Source organism: Phragmites australis, chromosome 21 (genome assembly GCF_958298935.1).
Source record: "Phragmites australis chromosome 21, lpPhrAust1.1, whole genome shotgun sequence".
NCBI classification, from domain to species: domain Eukaryota; kingdom Viridiplantae; phylum Streptophyta; class Magnoliopsida; order Poales; family Poaceae; genus Phragmites; species Phragmites australis.
In genome coordinates this window covers 19942286-19964294 of record NC_084941.1, presented here as the reverse complement: position 1 = coordinate 19964294, position 22009 = coordinate 19942286, and the positions used below count along the sequence as shown (strand labels likewise).

The 22009-nt window shown below is 46.4% G+C and overlaps 3 protein-coding genes across 4 annotated transcripts; 2 read left to right on the top strand and 1 right to left on the bottom strand.

The window, feature by feature from the left end:
- Positions 1–5063: 5063 nt before the first annotated feature.
- Positions 5064–5923, top strand: LOC133903209 (glucan endo-1,3-beta-glucosidase 10-like). Its single transcript, XM_062344528.1, has one exon. It carries the CDS (start codon positions 5159–5161, stop codon positions 5921–5923), a length of 765 nt encoding a protein of 254 aa, XP_062200512.1. The 5' UTR covers positions 5064–5158.
- Positions 5924–14836: 8913 nt separating this feature from the next.
- LOC133903305 (putative F-box protein At1g65770) lies at positions 14837–19278 on the top strand. 2 transcript variants are annotated; one of them, XR_009907215.1, is made up of 3 exons: positions 14837–16005; positions 17305–18519; positions 18628–19278. XR_009907215.1 is itself a non-coding variant. In XM_062344610.1 (2 exons), exon 1 carries the CDS (start codon positions 14911–14913, stop codon positions 15985–15987), a length of 1077 nt encoding a protein of 358 aa, XP_062200594.1. In that variant the 5' UTR covers positions 14837–14910; the 3' UTR covers positions 15988–16005; positions 17305–19278. The 2 variants fall into 2 exon arrangements, 1 of the variants encoding a protein (XP_062200594.1); XM_062344610.1 differs by having other exon boundaries at positions 17305–19278.
- A 154-nt stretch (positions 19279–19432) lies between these two features.
- On the bottom strand, positions 19433–20293 carry LOC133903306 (uncharacterized). Its single transcript, XM_062344611.1, has 2 exons — positions 19991–20293; positions 19433–19844 (listed from the first exon to the last, which is right to left on the bottom strand). The coding sequence occupies exons 1-2, from the start codon at positions 20159–20161 to the stop codon at positions 19728–19730; spliced, it is 288 nt and encodes a 95-aa protein (XP_062200595.1). The 5' UTR covers positions 20162–20293; the 3' UTR covers positions 19433–19727.
- Positions 20294–22009: the final 1716 nt, after the last annotated feature.

Sequence of the window (22009 nt, the reverse complement as noted above, 5' to 3'; positions counted from 1 at the left end):
TCCTTTCCATTGTCCTCTCCATCATTCCTTTCCATGTCCATCTTATTCGACTCTCCAGCTGCTTCTGACTGCTCAACCTGGAATTTAAGCTCATAGTACCAGTTACCAATCACTGCATCCAAAATTGGATGAATCAATTTAGGATCCATCACTGCCACAAGGACTCTACCAAAAACATTCCCCTTGTTGTGACCATATCCACCGTTTGTGTCGACCCGAGCATGGAGCCAATTGCCCAAAGCGGTAAATATTGCCTCAACTCCTTAGGAATTCCAGTGACCCTGATCCACGCATTGGAAAGTTCAAAATCCTCCTGCTGTTGTAAGATGTAAGTTGGTATTTGCAGATCATCCAAAGACTAAAGCTGACATATAGTATAATGAATTAGTGTATTACTTCAAAGATCAATAAGCAAAAATCTTATTTGTATAACATGGATTGGTCCATTAACTGTGGAAATCACAGGATGTTGTAAGATGTAAGTTGGTATTTGCAGATCATCCAAGGACTAAAGCTGGCATATAGTATAATGAATTAGTGTATTACTTCAAAGATCAATAAGCAAAACATCTTATTTGTATAACATGGATCCAAATCGCATGATGTCAACCATATTTTATTCATCTATTCACAAGCAATCTCGTTATCTAAACATGTTTATGAATGAAGAAATGCAAGGAGATGAACACAGATATTTGATGCCTCTATTATCAAGTATCAGAATACACTGGTGGGCTAAAAAGGCAAGTGAAAATGTGGCAAATTGCAATAGCATACGTTCTTCTTCACTATTCAGATTTGCACTAATTTTTAATTCACACTTCCACCAAGCTAGTAAGTTTCTAAAATGAGCTCGCTGTGAAACATTGGACGTTACACGGTATGATACACGACACAAACATCTAAACTCACAATTGGTAATGGAAGGAGATGGGAAAAGAGGATATTAAGCCTGCTTGAGGAAAAAAACATGACAAATAGTTTATGCTCGTGCCCAACTAAGTGTCAGAGTAGCTCTTACTACTCAACTATATTCTTGCTAGAAGTTCTAAAAACAAAATAGTGATGCAGTTTACAACAAATTGATTGAGCATCTGGCTGATGATGACGTTCTGGTGCAGCAGGATAGCACGGAAGGCAACAGCAGGTTTGGGCGGATGAAGCACCCTGCAGTGCTGGTGCAGCAGGGTAGCACAGACAGCAGCCGCAGATTGTGTGGATGTGCTGGTGAGCAGGGCAGCACGGACGGCAGCCGCGGACTGTGTGGATGTGCTGGTGCAGCAGGGCAGTATGGACGCCAGCCGTAAGAAAACAAGCACGACAGGATAAATATGAGATATAATTTTTACGTGAAAAATCTTTGTAAAAAAAATTATGGATTTCAATCGGTAATCTTCACTGTATCAGAGATATGTACAATGCAGGGGATTACAATAAGCGTCTTAACTCTCCTTGCAGCTTACAAGTCTAATACGGACGGTTTCGAAACATAGGCCGAAGACGTCCCTTGTATGGTCCAACAAAAATTCAGATCACAATCCAACAAACTTCACCTTGAGACAAATTCTATCTTGTAGCAAATAAAGAATCATCAATAAACTCTCTTCAATAATAAATATTATCGACGCCAAAAGTTTCTAAGACTCAAATTTAGTAGCAGAAACTGGTTTTGTCATCATATCAGCAAGATTATCATGAGTGCTTATCTTGTATATTTTAATATCACCTTGAGCAATGACATCTCGAATATAATGATACCTCACATCAATATGTTTTGTTCTTTCATGAAATATCTGATCCTTTGTAAGACAAATAGCACTCTAACTATAACAGAAAATATTAATACAGGAATTATCTCCACAAAGTTCAGTATACAAACCTCTCAGCCAAATAGCTTCTTTGCATGCTTCAGAAATAGCCATATATTTAGCTTCAGTAGTTGATAAAAAGCAACAGTAACCTGCAAACATGCTTTCCAACTAATAGCACAACCATTAATAGTGAAAACATAACCTGTGAGAGATCTCCTCTTGTCCAAATCACCAGCAAAATATAACCAACAAGTCCATCTCTAGATTTCCCAAACCGCAAACAAGCATTAGAAGTACCACGCAGATATCTGAAAATCCACTGAACAGCTTTCCAATGCTCTTTGCCAGGATTAGCCATGAATCTACTAACAACACTCAGTTCATGAGATAAATCAGGACGAGAGCAGACCATAGCATACATAAGTGAACTAATTGACCAACTGCACTTGAATATGAAACTCTAGATATGTACTCAATATCGTACTCTGACTCAGGACATAGAGCTGAAGATAATTTGAAATTAGCAGCTAATGGAGTACTCACTGGTTTTACATCATGCATATTGAAACGACGAATGACCTTCTCAACAGAACTTTGCTGACTAAGATATAACTTTTCAGTTTTTCTGTCTCTAATGATCTCCATACCAAGAATTTTCTTTGCTGCACCTAAATTCTTCATCTCAAATTCATTACTCAACTGTGATTTCAATTTGGCTATTTCTGATTTATCCTTTGCAACAATCAACATATCATCGACATAGATAAGCAAATAAATAGCTAAACCATTAACAGACTTCAAATAGACACAGCTATCATAACTAGAACGCTTGGTCGCCGATGCTTTCGTCCCACTGCCGTCGTTTAGATAATGTCGTTTAGTTATTAAAGTTGTTTAGGTAAAGTCTTTATTGTAAGAAGTTTAACGGTTGTAAGTTAAAGTATTATTTTTGTTACTTCAATTATGATGTCCTTATGTGTGATGAACTTCTTGGGTACATATAAGTCGCATATGATTTTATCCGTTAAAATCGGGTGTGACATGGTGACCGCCCACGCCTGTGGGGACCGCTGCAGGCCAACATAGAATCGTCGCACGGTGAGGACGAGCGCGTCGAGGAGCTACACGCCGGAGAGCGCGAGCGCGGCGCCAGGGGACTAGGACGGAGCATCTGTGAGGCGAAAAAGAGGTCAGCGAGCGCGGGCGGGTCCGGGATAGCCAAGAGGGAGGTGGTGACTGCCCACGCTTGTGGGGACCATTGCAGGCTGAGGAGCCACTGGTTGGCCGTGAGGCGGGTAGAGGGGTGCGCGCTATTGTTGAGCGTGTGCATGGCTGTGGTGTTGCTTCGGGAGGGGATCAGGGGAGGGGAGACGTGGGGCAGTTATAGAGATCGAGGGAGGAACCTTCGCGAGCGCAACATGAGGAGTTGGAGCGGAGGGACCACCTATTTGGAATAAAGGGGAGGAGGGCAGAATGTCCTGTCTGTTGAGGGCGGACTATTACGTATTTTTTAAATAGTAGATATAGAGATAGAAACTAGTAACTTCTTATAAGTTTCACATATGATATAACAATCTAAATAAATAAAATAATATAGCATAATAAAAAAGATATTTTCATATCAGACTTTTTAAAAACACAATTGCATAGTTGTTAAAAAGATAGCACACTCACGGTTAAATCCTTGATTCATAGGCATGAAGATTGATAGTATTTTTAAAAGGAGAATCGGAGTTTAACTTTTTACAGTAACTGTTTGATCAACTAGGATGGATGGTGGAGGTCGCTCGGACCTGTCATAAACTCGTCTATTTTATAGAAGTATAGAGTATAGATTAAAATGACAGTTTTTTTTTTAATTCGAAACTTTGTATTTTAGAGTTGAAGGCCCAATGGTACTAAGTTGTGATACGCTATTTTTTTTCTAAGGTTAGTGCTTTCGGCGGGTGGCTTGCTTCGGGATACTGCTACAGACAATTGGACTTAAGCTATGTCATAGAAGTTGTTTCATAGAAAATATATTTTCGATTTCAATGTCTTGAACATTCTTGGAAGGATTAGTAGTTCCTCTTGTAGACAAAAGGTCCTAAACTCCAGCAAAGGACCTATTTGGCAGAGTTATGGATTCTCCAATTTCCATTTTCAATTCTATTTTCTTATGGAAATGTTTCTCTCGTGAAATAGAATCACATTATAATTATGTTGCTAGTTCGGTAGATTTGGATTCTTGAAATATTGTATGTAAGAGGGAAGGTGATTCAATCGAGAAATGCCATTTTAGTGATTTGATGCTAAGTACGAAAATGACTTGTATCCTCTGACATCACTAAGCAATGTCACCATATGATGTTCCTTCCATCCAGACCATCTAAATCTGAATCATTGGCTATAGATTACAAAGCCCCAACAGCTGCCAACGAAAGCTTCTTTTCTGACTCCACGATTCTTTTCTGGTGCCTGGCAGGAGAACTTCTTTTTTTTGACAACATCGCGTTCTTGCAAACTTGGATTAAGAGATTCTAAGATGGCGCTCGCACAACGCGAGTGCTTGAGCCAGCTCGCGTTCGAGCCCAAGAGCTCGTACGGGCATGCATGAAGCGGATATGCACGAAGTGATCTCACTCGACTCTGCCTTCAAAAGAACACTGTGAAAATAGGTTCCACTGTAATAAAAAAAAATCCTAACTCACAAAGTCCATTAGATCATCTTCCAGCAATAGTAAATCGTAATGCTTAGTTTGGAACCCAAAATATTTTATGGATTTCACACAGAAGCTATTCAATGTTCTCTAGGTTGGGTACCAAATAAGACTCACAGCCTGTTTGATTAGGCTAAGCCTTCTAGCTTTTGGTTAAAAGCTATTTTTTTAGTTTTTTATTGTGGACTTTTGGCTATTAATTTTTATAATAAATTTTTAACTTCTCATTATACTAAAAGTCAGAAAAAACTCATCACAATCAGTTTCTCGGTTTTTAGTTTATTTTTTTTAAAATCAGTTTTTCAAAAACCAGCTTAACAACTGAACTATTTAGTTCGACTTTTAGCTTCCGATGAACAAAAGTCAGAATAAACCGGACCAAATACAACCTTAAAAGTTATTCACATGAGCTTAAGAAAACTCAGAATGTTTCAACTAGCCACGCTTCCATCCCTTCCCGACCGACAGTGCCGTTGCAACGGAACGGCCTTGCCCGATCGGGGCCAACAACCCCCACTAAACCCCCAACGCTCCAGCCGCTCCAAGCCAGATCCCTCCAGCTCACTCCCACACTCTCACTCCCCCCATTCTCACACTCACTCCAAGCTAGCTTCACGCTTTCAGCTTCTCTGCGCGCAATCAGGCGCAATGGCGGCGCTTCTCTATCTGCTGCCGGCCCTGCTCCTCCTCCTGCTGCTGCTCCCGTCTACCCCCGCGGCGACGTCGTCGGCGCTGCTGGGCATCAGCTACGGTCGCGTGGGCAACAACCTCCCGCCGGCCACCTCTGTGCCGCCGATGCTCGGCTCCCTCGGCGTGGGCCGCGTCCGCCTCTACGACGCCGACCCCGCCACCATCCGCGCCTTCGCCAACACAGGCGTCGAGCTCGTCGTGGGCGTCCCTGACGAGTGTCTCGCCTCGGTTTCCACCCCTGACGGCGCCGCTGCCTGGGTCCGTTCCTCGATCCAGCCTGCGCTCCCGGCCACCAAAATCGCCTTCCTCACAGTCGGCAACGAGGTGCTCACTGGCGCCAACAGCTCCTCCCTCTCGCGCTACCTCCTCCCGGCGATGCAGTGCCTCCACGACGCTCTCGAGCAGGCCGGGCTGGGCAAGCAGGTCGCCGTCACCACCGCGCACAACCTCGGCGTGCTCGCGACGTCGTACCCGCCGTCGTCGGCCTACTTCCGCAAGGACTTGCTCCCGATGCTCTGCCCGATCCTCGACTTCCACGCGCGCGCCGGCTCGCCGTTCCTCGTCAACGCGTACCCCTACTTCGCCTACGCCGAGGACCCTACCGGCGTCAAGATCGAGTACGCGCTGCTCGAGCCGGGGTACGCCGGCGTCGCCGACCCTGTGTCCGGGTTGCACTACACCAACATGCTCGCCGCGCAGGTCGCAGCTCTGTTCTCTTGCTAATTATGGCTGATCCTTGCTTTGGTCTTGCCTACGTCGATTACGCAACACTAGTCCAAGGTTTTCCATATCCTGTAACAACTAACAAGAAACAGATGATGAATTAATTTGGCCTCAGATATTAGATGTGACAATTAGCATCGCTGTCAACATGATTCTCAGTCTGTCCAGTCTTAGCACAAACCAGACGATAGCTATAAACACTCTCTGAAAGGCGGGACCGAGACGACAAGCGACCAGTGATTAGCAGAACCCATTTCCTCTACCCTATTATCAATCAATCGCACTACCTGCAATCATAAAAGGGGAGAACAATTCTCCATAGCCTATTTGTCTGATGTTCTTGCCTTTGGAACCTTTTGCTCATCTGCTGAGGTGTTATCCCTTGTCTGACAGGGTTGGTGGACATGGACACAGGCAGCTGTGGCTGTCCTGGTGATGGCATTGTGACTGTGAGCTGATCAACCGGTGCCTCTGGTTTCTAATGGAGTCAGACTGCCAGAGGCAGCTGCTGCTGCTGCTCTAGACAAAGCCATTGATCATGGTGATGTACCTCTGTTTCTTTTGGGTCCCTCCCCCACTCCCTTATTGTTGTAATTGAGGTGTCCTTGTAATTGGTGGTAAGCTAATGGGCTGGCCAGTGTCATTAAACTAGTTTTTTTTGTTTTGTTGTTCGAAGTGAATTTTTGGGCTCATCATTTTCTGAGATTAATACTAATGGAATGAAGTATTATTGCGGACATTGCTTAAAAACAACTTACTAACTGACTGAACAAAAATAAAACAAATCATATGAAAAACTTGAGGAGGGTGCCTGAACTGAGTTGAAGGAATCGATACTGTGCCTTTTGCTTATCTTTTTTTTAACAAAGTACCTTTTGCGTATCAGCTGTCAAATAATGTTTCATAGAAAGCATGATATCCTTTTGTTTGAAACGCCTCCATATAAAAAGCTTCTGAACTGGACTGGATTTCTCCTTTTTGACAATTTGTTGTTAAACGAGCCTCTCTCTTTTTTCCCCATAGGAAAGAGTGTGCTTTATTTTGAAATAAACTAGTACTAATTTCTTAAGCTGTAGATGCTTGTGTTGATTAAAAAAACCGGTGGTTTGGCAACTTTTGATCCGGACAACGGTCATCTCCTGCAGCTGCAGGAACAGCATAATTTAGTCAGGTGGATGTAATGCAAACAATACTGACGAAAGGGAGCCTGTGAAAATCGCAAAGGCAGCTGCTGATCTACTCCACTATTTCTGAGCTGAGCCGAGTGATTAGAATCTTTGGGATGAGATCCCCGTTCACGTGTGCTGTCTCTGGCTGCCTTCACTTTTTAATTTTTATACCCTATCAGCAGTCTATTCAGTGCTCTGGATGGGTGCCTTGAGCTTCGTGGAGCTGTGGGTACTCCTGCTGAATGTGCAGCTGCGCAGATCTTGTGCATCGTGGAGCTGTGGGTACGCCATTGTGGTTGCCACCGTGGTTCTGGTACTGTTTTCTTGTTGGGTGTGTATATCTCAGATATGCGTAGGTCGGAGTAAAATCTTATGTAGCTGTATTTTTAGAGTCAATACAACTTTTATTTATCGAATAAAATCTGCGCCATTGCGTGCTACTACACTTCAACTTTGTCCTCCTCTGCAGTCATGGGAGTTGCATTTCTACATGTATGTGGACCCAATGTTTATCACGACTGTTTATTTATGTTATAATTCATGTTAAATGGGTAGTTGAAAAAAATTGTAGAGTGTTTAAGAGAATCAACAGATAGATAAATATTAGATAGGAGAAGTAAACGGTCAAGATAAATTGTATGCGCTTAACATATTGCGGAGTTTCATTTTCATAGCAGTCACGCTTCAAACAGACCTAATTAAACAGATTTGAACAGCTATGTCAGTTTTTGTTTTCTTTCTTTTTTTTAAAAGCAAAAGTACATTGGCCCTTATTTTGTGTACCTTTCTTTGCCACTGGATTTTAAGTAGTTGCTCACATCACCGCACCTAAAAATTAGCAAATTTGGATATGACACCCTAAAACATGGGCGAGACAGGGAGAATGCCATTCAGTTCCGTGAAAACTATTAATATAGGAGTAGCACTCTCAAGTTTCTTGTTGCCGTGAATATCCCATTCTCATTTTCGGCGTTTCCCCAATATTTACTATTGTCGAAGCACTGAATCGGTCACGTTGCTGACCTAGTTAGCTTCTGTTAGGATTGAGCTATTCTCACGGCAGTCCTGTTAGCTTCCTGGTCTCACGCCACTCCTGCTTACATGCAGATTTTCTGTTGGAGACGAGTGGCTCTCAATGAGCTTGTACTTTGTATATATGTTGTACTGAGAACATCAATACACAATCTTACATGGTATCAGTTTCCTGCCGATCCATTCTACTCTTTCCACTGCCTCCCACCCATGGCTCACAGCCCTTCTTCCTCCTCTACTGCTTCTACGAATCCCTTTGTTCCTCTACCAGCAACTCCTGTTCCTATCGCCAGTTCCTCCATTCAACTCATCTTCATTCGTTCTCATGTCCCAATCACCTTAGATCTGGCTGACTCCAACTTTTCTTCCTGGCGCACCTTCTTCATGATCGCGTTCCGCAAATTTGGTTTGCTCGATCATGTTGATGGATCTGTTGATGCTCAGCTGATGGTCGGTGACGCCGAATGGACTCAAGTCAATCAGTGTATTGTCTCATGGTTGTATTCTACGGTCTCCTCTGAGATCTTGAATATGATCATCAAACCGTACGACACTGGCTACTGCATCTGGACGTCGATTTTGAGACTCTTCCTCGACAATTCCATGCAGCGCGCCGTCTACGCGCAGCAGGAATTTCACAGCCTTTTCCAAGGATCCATGAGCATCACTGAGTACTGCGGCCGTCTCAAGACTCTTGCCGACACTCTCCGTGACGTCGGCGCTCCTGTGACGGACCAATCGCTTGTGATCAACATGCTGCGTGGCCTGAACTCCAAGTTCAGCCATGCCATCTCCACAATCACTGCACAGACGCAGCCCATGACGTTTCTATGCGCTCGCTCGTACCTGCTTCAAGAAGAAACTCGTCTCGCTCACTCCGCCAAGGAGGCCTCGACAACGCTTCTTGCTGCCGCGTCTTTCACCACGTCGTTTGCACCTGCTCCAACTTCTTCTGGCGGTGGTGACCGCACCAAGACGAAGAAGAAATGGCGTGGCAACTCATCCTCCAGCCACACCCATGGCATGCCTGTTCCCCATCATGCACCACCAACTGCATGGTTCTCCGGCGTCAATCCAAGGACTGGAGTTGTCCAAGCATGGCATATGCCGCAGATGCGACCGCCGGGTGCAGGGATTCTTGGCACTTGTCCTGGTCCTGTGTCGCAGCAAGCGATGACGGCTTCCTTTGCGCCTGGCACCGCTCCTCCGCCCACTTTGTCAGCTCCGTTCGTGCCGTACCTGCCTCCATCGCCATCCCCAGAGATGCCGCCTGCCCTCTTCTCCGCACTGCATGGTCTGCCGGCGCAAGCTCCTTACTCCGGTAATGACTGGTTCCTCGACATGGGCGCTACTTCACACATGGCTTCACACCCTGGTACCACTTCCTTTTTCACTCCTGCTTCTACCTCTCGTATTATCGTTGGAAATGGTGCTTCTTTACCTGTTCACTTCATCGGAAATTTTTCTGTTCCCACCTCTTCCTCCTCTCTGCAACTTAACAATATCCTCATTTTCACCATCTTTAATCAAGAATTTGATATTTGTGTGTATTCTGACCAAAGAAAATAATGTCTCCGTTGAATTTGATCCTTTCGGTTTTACGATCAAGGATCTTCGCACACAGCAGGTTCCCCTCCGCAGTAACAGCTCTGGTGATCTGTACCCCCTGCGCACAGCTCCAGCTGAGTCTGCTCAGGCCTTCCACGCGCAACGCTGACATTGATCTTTGGCATGCCAGGCTTGGCCACCCAGGGCCAGCTTCACTGTCTTGCATCTTGAGCTCATTTTCTTTCAAATGTAATAAGTCCAGCACTCACACTTGTCATGCTTATCGCATTGGCAAAAATGTTTGTCTTCCATTTCAGGATTCCAATAATATTGCTTGTTCTCCTTTTGATCTCTTGCACTGTGATGTTTGGACCTCTCCTATCTTAAGTCATTCTGGACTCCAGTACTATTTAGTCATTTTGGATGATTACTCCCATTTTACTTGGACCTTCCCTCTTCGGTCTAAGTCTGATGTGCTACCAACACTCATTTCCTTCCATTCATGTGTCCGCACTCAATTTCAACGTCCGGTGCTATGTTTTCAAACTGATAATGGAAAAGAGTTTGACAACAAAGCTTTTCGATCTTTTCTCTCCTCCCACGGCATTCTCCTATGTCTCAGCTGCCCCTATACCTCACAGCAAAATGGTTGTGCCGAGCGCGTTCTTCGGACCCTAAATGAGTGTATGCGTGCTCTCCTTTTTCACTCCTCCGTTCCGTGCACATTTTGGCCTGACGCGCTCTCTACATCCACATATTTGCTCAACATTCAACCCTGTCGAGCACGCCAGGACACCCCACCTCACACTCTTCTGTTTGAATCGACTCCACAATATGATCATCTCCATACTTTTGGGTGCCTCTGTTACCCCAATACCACTTCAACCGCGCCTCATAAACGTGCTCCCAGATCGATTGCTAGCGTGGTCTTAGGCTACCCGGCGCATAGCAAAGGCTACAGGTGTTATGATCCAGTGTCTCAACGAGTGCTGACCTTCAGGCATGTGTACTTCAACGAGAATATTTTTCCTTTTCGCCAGGTCACACCTTCGTCGGCGCAACATCATCATGCGGCCCCGGCAGCAATTAGCAACATTGTGCCTCTCATCGTCTTTGCACCAGTGCAACATCAAGCTTGTGCCCCGCCTGCTACAGCTTCTCCCACCTGGTCTCCTGTAGCTCCGGCGCCGCTATCACCGCCACCGCCGACAACATCTTCGATCCTATCTGTTCCGCCGAGGAGTCTGGCCCGTGAACGTTTGCCTCCAGCACCACTCCATGCCCACTCGATCTCGCCTCAGGCTCCTGAACAAGCTGCTTCGACCACTCCTGCCGAGCCTGCATCCCGTGGAGACACCGACTCACGACCTACCAATTGTCCTTCCTCGGCTTCTGCACGACTGCACACGGCACCGGCCTCGACATCATGTCCTCCATCGCCTTCTCCAAAACCGGTCCAGCCGACGCATCACATGCTTACCCGCAGTAAAGCTGGCATCTCGGTACCCAATCCGCAGTATGCTCATGTCGCGCACTTCGTCGACTTGGTTCCCACCTCAGTACGTACTGCGCTCCGCGATCCTGCCTGGTTTGCGGCAATGCAAGAGGAGTTCACTACTCTCAAGGCCAATGGCACCTGGACGCTGGTTCCACGACCGCCACGCGCACACATCATCAGTGGGAAATGGGTGTTCCGTAACAAACTTCATCCGGATGGCACACTAGAGCGTCGTAAGGCACAATGGGTCGTCCGCGGATTCTCGCAACGTCCGGGGCTCGACTTCGACCAAACCTTCTCCCCGGTGGTGAAGCCGGCCATAATACGAATGGTGCTTCATCTTGCGGCTACGCGCAAGTGGCCAGTGCATCAGCTGGACGTAAAAGAACACGTTCCTCCACGGTGACCTGTCGGAACGCGTTTTCTGCCAGCAACCGACAGGATTTGTTGATCCCGCCTATCCTGATCACGTTTCTCAGCTCTCTAAATCTCTATATGGGCTCAAACAGGCTCCGAGAGCTTGGTACCAGACATTCGTCGGTCATCTTCAGCGTATTGGCTTCACCTCCTCCCGCTCAGATTCGTCATTGTTCGTCTTCCGGAACGGTACTGAGATGACTTTTCTCCTTTTATATGTCGATGACATTGTCTTAACCGCTTCCTCTTCATCTGTTCTTGCCCGGATCATTGCTCAGCTTCACCAAGCATTTGCCATGAAGGACCTTGGCCCGTTACACTTCTTCCTTGGCATCCAGGTTCGACGATCTAGTAATGGCTTCTTCTTATCACAAGAACAATACACCACTGACATTCTTCACCGTGCCGGCATGCTTAACTGCAAACCAGCCTCCACCCCTATGGACACAAAGCCAAAGGTGTCGTCCTCAACGGGAACTCTGGCGACTGATCCATCATTCTACCGGAGTATTGTGGGCGCCCTCCAATATCTAACCTTAACTCGGCCCGATCTTGCGTACGCCGTGCAGCAGGTCTGCTTGCATATGCACAAGCCACGCGACATGCATTGGAGCCTCGTTAAGCGGATTTTGCCCTATGTCCGCGGTACTACTTCACAAGGGTTACAGATCAAGTCTTCACCGTCAACATCTCTTGTTGCGTACTCTGATGCGGATTGGGTCGGGTGCTCGAATACGCGTCGTTCTACGTCTGGGTTCTACGTCTTCCTTGGTGACTCACTCGTGTCTTGGTCCTCCAAGCGGCAGCCAATCTTGTCTCGGTCCAGTGCGGAAGCCGAGTACAGGGGCATGGCTAGTGTTACGACAGAATGTTGCTGGCTCCGGAACTTACTTCGTGAGCTACACGTCCCCGTCAACAAGGCTACCTTGGTCTACTGCGACAATGTCTCTGCCGTCTATCTCTCTGAGAATCCAGTACACAATGGCCGGACAAAACATGTCGAGTTAGACATTCACTTTGTACGGGAACAAGTCGCCATTGGTCATCTCCGAGTTCTTCATGTGCCAGCTCGCCACCAGCTCGTTGACATTATGACTAAGGGGCTCCCAACCTCACTGTTCGAAGATTTCAAATCCAGCCTCTGCATCACCACGCTCGACGCATCGACTGCTGGGGGGGGGGGTGTCGAAGCACTGAATCGGTCACGTTGCTGACCTAGTTAGCTTCTGTTAGTATTGAGCTATTCTCATGGCACTCCTGTTAGCTTCCTGGTCTCATGCCACTCCTACTTACATGCAGGTTTTCTGTCGGAGACGAGTGGCTCTCAATGAGCTTGTACTTTGTATATATGCTGTACTGAGAGCATCAATACATCAATACACAATCTTACAACCATCATTTTCTTCTCTTTTCTTATTTACCATCATGTGACTACTCCATTCTCGCTACCTTCCATTCTGGTTGAATCAGTCGAATCTGACACTTAGCATGAGCAAGATGAGTTGATTTCAGTTTTAATCAAAACCGTTCATTCGCGTTCGCTCGCACAAACATATTTTTTTCAAGGTAGATTCTCAAAAATCAGCACTTAGGAGGCATAATACATTGAATTCATTTTCAAATTTATATATTAAATTTCCAAAAATTTGCTAGGGTTAAAATAACAATAATTTCTCTCTAATCCTTAATATAATCAAATAGTTTCCTGGTACAACTCCACTCGTGAGGCTTCAAATCCTATTACCCACAATTTATGAATACATGATTATTTTTATCTTTATTATTTTTAGCATATGATAGGAGCGCACTCGAGCGTTTGTGAGCATGATGTACGTAGTGTTCCTCTGCAAATTCTCGCTTTCGCAAACGACACAGCATCATATCGTTTGGATCACTTGTGAGACCAGGATATTAGATCATCTTCAACAGCTATCTTAAATTTTTATTCTCAAAAATATTATTACAGCATCCCTTATTTTTTCATCTCCAGCAGCTACTCTATTTCCTACCTTCCACTCCTCTTTTTCTCTCTCCGACCCCGCTATCAGCCTCTGTACACTCGGGACCTATTCTGATGAAGATGCTACAGCACTGCTACAGTACCGCAAAACACTGTAGCACTTGAATGGAGGGATCTGCTGGAGTTGGCCTTAACCCGCTTCGCTAGGAATAGCTATTTGGCAGTAGCCTTCAAAACTTTTTTTTTGCTAGGCAAACTTGGTTCCGTTGGGCTTGCCAGGCCCGCGCGAGCCGATTTGGCTGTACTACGACGGCAAGGTGAGCGCGGGGGCAAGCGAAAAGCGAGCAGGCGAGGGAAAAAAAAGAGCGTGAGCGCTCAGCTCACCACCCTCTAATTCCTATTTTTACTTAGGGCTGGTAACCTTTCCCCTCTACAGTCTCTCTCATGTCTGTTCTCTCTTTCTTTCTCTTTAATTCTGTCTTGGAATACAGCTCTAGTTCCTTTTCTTTTCTCTTCCAAGCTCCTGATGTGTGCATTAGCTGCTCCACTAGAGGTAATTTTGATTTCTATTTTGCCTAGCAATTTTCTATGGAATTGATGCAATAATTCTTTTCTTTTTCTACAACCGAATACGATTCATGGAAGCATGGTTTGAGGAGCCATGCATGGCATCTGTATATTTTGGCTATATGAAACTGTGTAGGCATTTGGTGTATTTTGGCCATACAAAATTATATACAACATATTGTGTATTTTGGCTGTATGAAACTTATATATGACATATTGCGTATTTTGTCCGAATGAAACCATATAGGGTACACCATGTATTTTGGCAAAAATATATAGGACAATTACAAAGAAACAATTACTCCCGGTGTTATTGCAATCTCGTCATTAGAAAATTAAAAAAATCCATTAAAACCGTTGTTCGAGTGGTATTTTTGTAAAAAATAAAAAACTAAAAAGGTATTTACAAATGCCCCAAAATCTATCGGTCATAAAGCTTGTCATGGTTCTAAGGTTTTTTTTTATTTGAAATGTTTATAGCATGAATCTATGGTTTGGTATGGTACACGTACACCAAATTTTCAAGCCGTTACTTTCAGTTAGATGCATGGAGGGTAATCTGACCTATACGGCAAAGTGGTGAGAGTATCTCTATGGGCAAAAGTTCTAAACAACCAGTTCAAGAATCATGCTATGCTAACAAAAGTAAGTTTTTAGCAAAGATACCAAATGTTGCCTAGTAAACGAACACTTTGCAAGCTCATAAGAGCAAGGCAAGAAGGGGAAAGGATCCAAAACATACCCACTCTCTCCATTCCGATGCGGGCGCTGGCCCACCTCCTCCCCTGCGCATAGAATGGATTGGTCAACCCTCCCCGGCGACCTCCTCCGCCTCGTCTCGGGCCGCCTCCACGACCCGCTCGACTTCCTCCGCTTCCGCGCCGTATGCCGCTCCTGGCGCTCTGCCGCCGCCGCTTCCTCCCCTCCCCGCTTCCTTCCCTGGCTCCTCGCCCGCCCTGCCCACCCCACCGCTGCCCTCTCCTTCTTCTCGCTCTCTGCCGGCGCCACCCGCTCCGTCGCCGCCCCCTCCGCCGCGCATCGCATCCTCGGCCCTACCCGCTCCCACCTCCTCCTCTCCGACACCACCCACGACCACCTCCTCCTCCTCAACCCCCTCACTGGCGCTCGGCTCCCCCTCCCAGACTCCCCTTTCCCCGCCTCCAGCCCCGTCATCCAGGGCTACCGCGTCTCCGGCACCGACTCGTCGGCCCCCGTGGTGCTCTACAACGCCAAGAAGCTCTTCTTCCACTTCCGCCACCCGGACCCGGCCAGCGGTGAACCAACAAATTCTGTAGGTAGTTGGACGGAGGTGCCGATGCCGGGGCTCGTCGCCGAGAACATGTACCACGACGGGAAGGTATTCGTGTGCGACGAGCACGGCCACATCACGGTCTTCGACGCTGCTACGCTGGCCGTGGTCGGGGCCGTGCCGCCGCCGCCGGTGGTGAAGGTTGCTCTGTGCAGGGATGCCTTCAAGTGCATTGCCTTCGTGCCGTCCGGAGACGAGCTGCTGTGCGTGATCCGGTACTTCGGCAGGGATGGTCAGGGGGAGTTGTTGGAGGATTGCGGCGGGTTGGAGGTGTACCGGCTGGAGATGGAGATTGGGAGAGGGGAGGGGGAATCACCGTCGCCGCCGCGGTGGGTTCAGATGAGGAGCATTGGTGATAGGATGCTGTTTGTTGGACTCTACCAGGGGTTTTCTTTCAGAGCGGTGGACTTCGCGGGGTTTAAGGGGGATTGCATCTATTTCTTTAAGCTGGAGATGGCCAAGAGATCTTGCATCTACAGGTTTAGCATGGAGGATGGCCGCACCGAAGAGCTGCCTGGCCCGTGGATGCATGCTTGCACTTGGTTCGTGCCGAGCTTGTCTTAGCCCTCATGGACGAGTGAGGTAAACTTGTGTTGCTTGTACGTTACGCTTGCAGGCTGATCCTTGTTTGCTTGAGTAAGAAACAAGTGTCTAATGTACTGTTGTGAAATCATTGCTATTATTGAACATGCTCATACTATCGTTTAGTGAAACACAGATGGTTAGAAACGGATGTGTGGAGTGATAATCTGTGAATGTGAATAGAAAGTTTGAATAGTTTGTTGATTGGTGGTGTACATTTCAAATAAGATTAGGGAAATTACTCTTAGGTCTTAGTTCGTCAAGTACCGTAACAAAAACAAAATCTTCTAAAGCACAAGAAACTAATCCAACTTCCAGTTGCATGTAAAACTTACAGTAATTGATGCTGTGTATACTTTCACATTTCCCTAGCTTATTCTCTGACATGCTAAGCGCTTCATTTTTCTGAAAACAAGAAAGACCTAATGTGCCTATGCTATGTTGAGTCTAATTCAGTACTATGTAGACATGTTACTCAGAATATCTTCTGTATACAGTTATGGTATATATATATATATATATATATATATATATATCCCTATATTGTGCTAATTGTATCCATTCTTTTCACTGTTATATAGTACTATTGAGTTCCAAGTCAAGATAACTAAGTTACCATGCATGGTTAGAATTGCAAATCATATTGCTTTGGATGATTGTAATCAGTTAAATACAGAAACTTATTTTGTTACAAGTATATCATTATTAAATAATGCCATAAATTTGTTGTCTGCATTTACTTTAGCGTGTGTGAGCTTGCCTGCAATAATATGGACCTGATGTAATATTCAGTTCATGAGTCTCATTTAGTGAACATTATTATGGTGTTGCAATTCAAACTTTTTATATCTACGCTCTCATAACCCAAATTATGATGTTTCCATGGTAGCCTTAGCACTATTTTCATCGACTTTAGTTTGAAAATGGATGCACTGCATAAAGAAAAGTATTCTGGACCCTACTAGAGTACTGAAGTTGTTAGGGTAAACATCCGCCGGGAGGATAGCCGGGTGGCGTTGGCTGCTATGGGAGGGATTGGATTATAGATTGGTGAGACTTAGAACTATAGAGAAGACATAGGAGAAGAGAATGGGGAACTACATTGAATTCTCTTTCTTTCTTGATTGATTAATCATGGCTGGCGCCATCTATATATAGCCGACCAGCTGACCTATACAGTCATAATTCAAATCTAATTCTAACTTATCTCTAATCTTATCTCTAACTCTTATTTGATGTAAACTACTAATTTATCTATAACAACCAATCTATCTAATCTTATCTGATCACATGCTATAGTACCATATGACGCTACAGTTCCATGCGTGAATAGTAAGGTGGCGGCCATGGCTGCAGCCCCTGAAATCCCCATGTAGCGTCGACATCCCTTCATGTGAGAGCACCAAGTCCCTTGTTTGGAGCAGCAGCAGCGACGTTGTGGTTGATGTCGATGATGATCACTGGTGGCAATGTGGTTGCAACGTTGGCGGCGCCGTTGCCGCCACTCGGGCATAATGTCGAACACCTGGCAGGTGGCTCGGTGTCGATGATGGTGTTCGCTTTCGCCGCAGCTGCAGCAGCAGTGTCACCCGCAGTGTTGATGGTGGAATGCGTCGGCGGGGCAGCTGTTGTGTCGCCCGAGGCCTCCATAGATGCCGACGTCTGCACCGGTGAAGGAGCTGCTGCACTGGATGACATGCTGATTTGTTGGCTTACGATATGTTGGCAAACGGCAAGAAAGAGAACCAGCATACAGCGGCTTCCATGGGGCTGTTATCTGATGAACACAAACAGCTACAGCGAAGGGTATGTTCTGTCTCTGTCCCACTCCCGCCCAAAGTGTAATTGGTTTGGTGCTGAGAAGAATTGCAGAAAAGAGACTACGGCTACTATGTTGCGCGGTATGTGGGCCTTGTGGATATCACACAATAACAAGACTCCATGGAAAGGGATCCCCATCACTTTTACAGTGCATCAACTGGGCACGAGATACAATCGCAGAGTTGCTTGACACTTGTGCAAGGAATTCTGGTGAGACATCAAGTAGAGCAAAGCCAGGGTATTGGAAACCAGTGGAGATAAGGTGGATGAAAGTGAATGATGTCGGTGCGTTTGAGGCTGAACAACATCATTTTTTCCATGGATGTGATCATGAGAGGTGAAGCGGGTGCTTCCCAACTTGCTGGAGCCTGGAGCAGCATGGCTTCCTCATGTTTCTAGGTGGCCTGATTTAGCAAACAGGTGACAAGAACAGCGGACTGTTGTAAAATCTGACATGCAATTACGGATGAAGTGGAATTTCAGCAGTCAAACACCGAGCAGAGCAGAATATCTCCAATTCAAGTGAAAATAGAAGAGCTTAGCAGGAGCTTTGTTTTGTGCAACAAGACAAACTCAGCTGCTCATCTTTGTGCGAAAGAGGCCAATCATTCTGTTAGTCTGTGACCGGGGTTTTTTAACAGTGTGCTTGAATGCCGATTGCAATGTTGCTAATCAAAGTATAAGTTCCCTGAGGTAAAAAAAGAGAAGAAAATTTGATCCTTCTACCATTGATTTGGCGATTGAGTCATCATATCAACTGTAGCAACACCTGAACAATATCTGCAACTCTTCTGGTTTCAGGTATCCATGGGCACTCTGCCTGATCTATATAGAAGGAAATACTGCTTTTCCATCGCAAAACTGGAGGGGAAATAAGAATCTTCAGAATCTAAAGTTTGGAGTGGTGAGCTCAAGTGACTGACAGGTGCTTGAATCAAATCCTTGCAAGTTGAAAACACACAGCTGTTCCTTTGCCTTGCAAGTTGAAAGCACAGTAGTCCTCCCTTTGTATTGCCGTAATAATATGCCTCCAAAAAATGTCAATAACTGTGCCGCATGGAGGTTTTGTGGACTGAATTTCCATCTCGTAGTGTCAATTGTACCAGCAAGCAATCCGCACCTTTTGCAGCTGGAACTTGGTGGCCACCCTCCGATCTCGTTCTCGTCCGCGAAATCTTGAGATAGTACAAACTGGGGAAGCATAGGTCACAATCAGAATTGGGAGGGCAACACCAACATGGACAGTAAGCCGCCACATCACAGCCGTTCCCACCTCTGCCTTCGCCATCGTGGTTGTCGTCATCATCATAGTAAGATCACAATCCACAGATACCATCGCAAATCTTAATCCCTCTCAGGACAAAGCATTGCTTACCCCACCACACATTCAGCAATCCATCCAGGGAAGTGGGGATCCGGCAAGTTGCACCCAAAAGAAAGTGTAACAAGGTGCCATGTGAAATACCAGTTCAGTAATTCTTACAAAAAGGGGTATCCATGTTTTGTTTGTGCTAGCAGAGGAGGAAAAGAAAGAAAAGGAGTGCCGTTGGCCAAGGGGGTGGGTAGGGAATGTTCCAGGCTGCTATGGTATCAATCAGTCCAATCATGCTTGTCCAAGAAAACAAATCAGCTCTTCAACAATTGTGAAACATAACAACCAGAGTAAATGCTCAAATTTTACATACCGCTTAGAGTCTTAATCCTCTCAACAATCATCACCATCACCAACAAGAACGAGACAACACCGAAGGGGGGAAAAAGAGAGAAGGAAGACGAAGATCGAAGCCTGAATTGTCCTAACAAAACTCGGTGGCCTACGTGCCACCAACAGATCGCCGAATCATGGCGTGAATTGCCATCCTCCGAAGATAGCCAGCCAGCCTCGCGGCGGCTCGTTGTTTTCAGCGGTGCGCCGTGACGAGTGTCTCGATGAAGCGCAGCCCGTCGAACCGTGGCGCGAACCTGTCCCCGCCGATGCCGCGGTTACCGTTTCCCCTCGACGCTGAGGACGCCGACCCCTGATGAGACGCAGCGGTCAATCAATCACCCTGTATGAACACGATCCCACCAAATCGGGACCGAATTGCTGCCCAAATCGCGCCGAGAAGAAGAGAGGAGATTCTTGGGGGGGAGGAGAAGGGGAACAAGAGTCCGTGATCCTCACCTCGTGGTCCTCGTCGTGGTGCCGGGAAAGCAACCCGTCGCACCGCCCGACGGCGGCGGCGGCGGCGGCCTGCGGCCCAGGGGCGTCGCAGTCGCAGGCGAGGAGTTCGGCGCCCGACGCCGCAGCGACGGCCGCGGCGGACGCGACGGCGGCGGCCAGACCCCACTTCATATCTCCTCCCGCTCCTGCTGCTACGCCGGCTGGCTAGCTGACAAGGTGGGCCCACGTCCGGCAGCACCAGGGTCAGGTGTGAACGCTCGATTCTTGCTGGCTGGCTACACCCGGGAGGTATGAGGCGGGCCGTCGTTGGTATATAGGGTAGCAGGGGTTGGGGTGGGCCCGGATTTGGCGCGCGGGATTTAACCGGATTGGAATTTCGCGTCGGCGAGAGGGGCCCGCGGGGGCGATGAACGGGATGGATCACGTGGTGTTCCATCGGGATGTTGTGCCTGTTGGGGTTGGACGGCAGCAGACGGAAACAGGGTCAACGCCTTCACGCCAGTCCCTCCCCGCTGACCAAGCTCTGTGAGGGTCGAGCAAGTGATACAAGGCGCCAGCAGGGGAAGCAAGCGGTGGGGCTACAATTTTCAATTTATATGTACATACTACATTTAAGGGTATGCTTATTTGGACCGACGTTTTTAAGCTTTTGCTGAAAGTTGGTTTTTTTTTATGTAATCTGTCTTCTGGCTTTTGGCTAGTGATTTTTACAAGAAAATTTTAAATTCTCGATATATTAAAAGCCAGAAAAATCATTTTTAGTCAGCTTCTATGTTTCTAAGTTTCTCGGTACATTAAAAGCTAGAAAAATTATTTTTAGTCAGCTTCTAAGTTTTAGTTTATTTTATCATAAACCAATTTTTTAGCTTTTTAAAAGCTAGTTTTTTAAAACTCTATTTATTTCAGTTTTTAGCTTTTGATAAGTAAATGTTAGTCAAAAGTTGAAATAAATCGGACCTAAGTATATGTGCTTTGCAACAAAATCATGAATATTGAACATAGTAACATTAATCATAAACTTAAGTATAGAAATATAGGTATGTCATGAGAGTGCAGCAGAACAAATACTTCGAGAGCGATGTTGTAGTTTAATTTTAAATGAGGTCCAGAAAAAGAGAAAGGGATTATTTGCTAATTTCTCTCATATTTTTTTTTATTTTTATTAGTAAAACAACTTTTATATCCGTAGTTGATAATGAGAAATGAATGCGGGAGTGCTGGGATGATCTCCTGTCCCCCTCTTCGGAGGGTACCACGAAGCCTGCCATTGTTGCTATGTTTCAGGGATTTCGTCTGCAAGTGGCGAAGATCACGAAGCGTTGTCAGTCGAAGGGTGTAGGCGCGCCCGCACCTTCGATCTCCCGTACCGGCGAAGGTGAGGGCGACCTTCGACCGACGGACGAAGTCCATGCCTACGGTCCTGAGCGATCGCAGTGGGCGAAGATACGAGCCGACCTTCGCTCGAGGGACGAAGGCTATCTGACAGACGTCCGAGTGGAGAAGGCTTCGGTACATCTTCGGAGGTAGAGATCGCTGCAGGACAGTGGGCCCGTTTTCGGTCGTTCGGGGTAGAGTTGTAATTATGTAATTATGCTCATTTGTACCATAAATACCCCCGGATATTCCAAGAATGTAGCAGGTGAGGGGGTAGGATTTGTAAACCGCACCTGTGGTGACGGGTACGGGCTATAAATAGGGCCACACTGTATCCGAAAAGGGGATCGAAAGACTGTTCCACTTCTAACACGTGTCACTCTGAGGGCCCTTCGATATCCCCGTATCCGAAGGCTCACCTTGTCTGGGATTTCGGTCCCAACAATTGACGCCGTTCGTGGGGATCGAACCCTTCGATGACATGCCACCCAAGAAGAAATCTAAGCCAGCCGGAACAGTGGAAGTGTTGCCGGAACCTCCAGCCGCAGCTGGGCCTTCGGCCGAAATACCCCCTTCGGCCATGCTTCGGCTCAAATAATGCTTCGGATCAAGTAATGCTTCGGCTGGTGGAGCTTCGGGAGGATA

Excerpts from the sequence above, each read along its gene's own strand:
- LOC133903305 (XM_062344610.1), top strand. The coding sequence starts at position 14,911 with ATGGATTGGTCAACCCTCCCCGGCGACCTCCTCCGCCTCGTCTCGGGC.
- LOC133903209 (XM_062344528.1), top strand. The coding sequence starts at position 5,159 with ATGGCGGCGCTTCTCTATCTGCTGCCGGCCCTGCTCCTCCTCCTGCTG.
- LOC133903306 (XM_062344611.1), bottom strand. The coding sequence starts at position 20,161 with ATGAAGTGGGGTCTGGCCGCCGCCGTCGCGTCCGCCGCGGCCGTCGCT. Across the intron at positions 19,845-19,990 it reads ACCACGACGAGGACCACGAG|GGGTCGGCGTCCTCAGCGTC; the intron begins GTGAGGATCACG and ends GCGTCTCATCAG.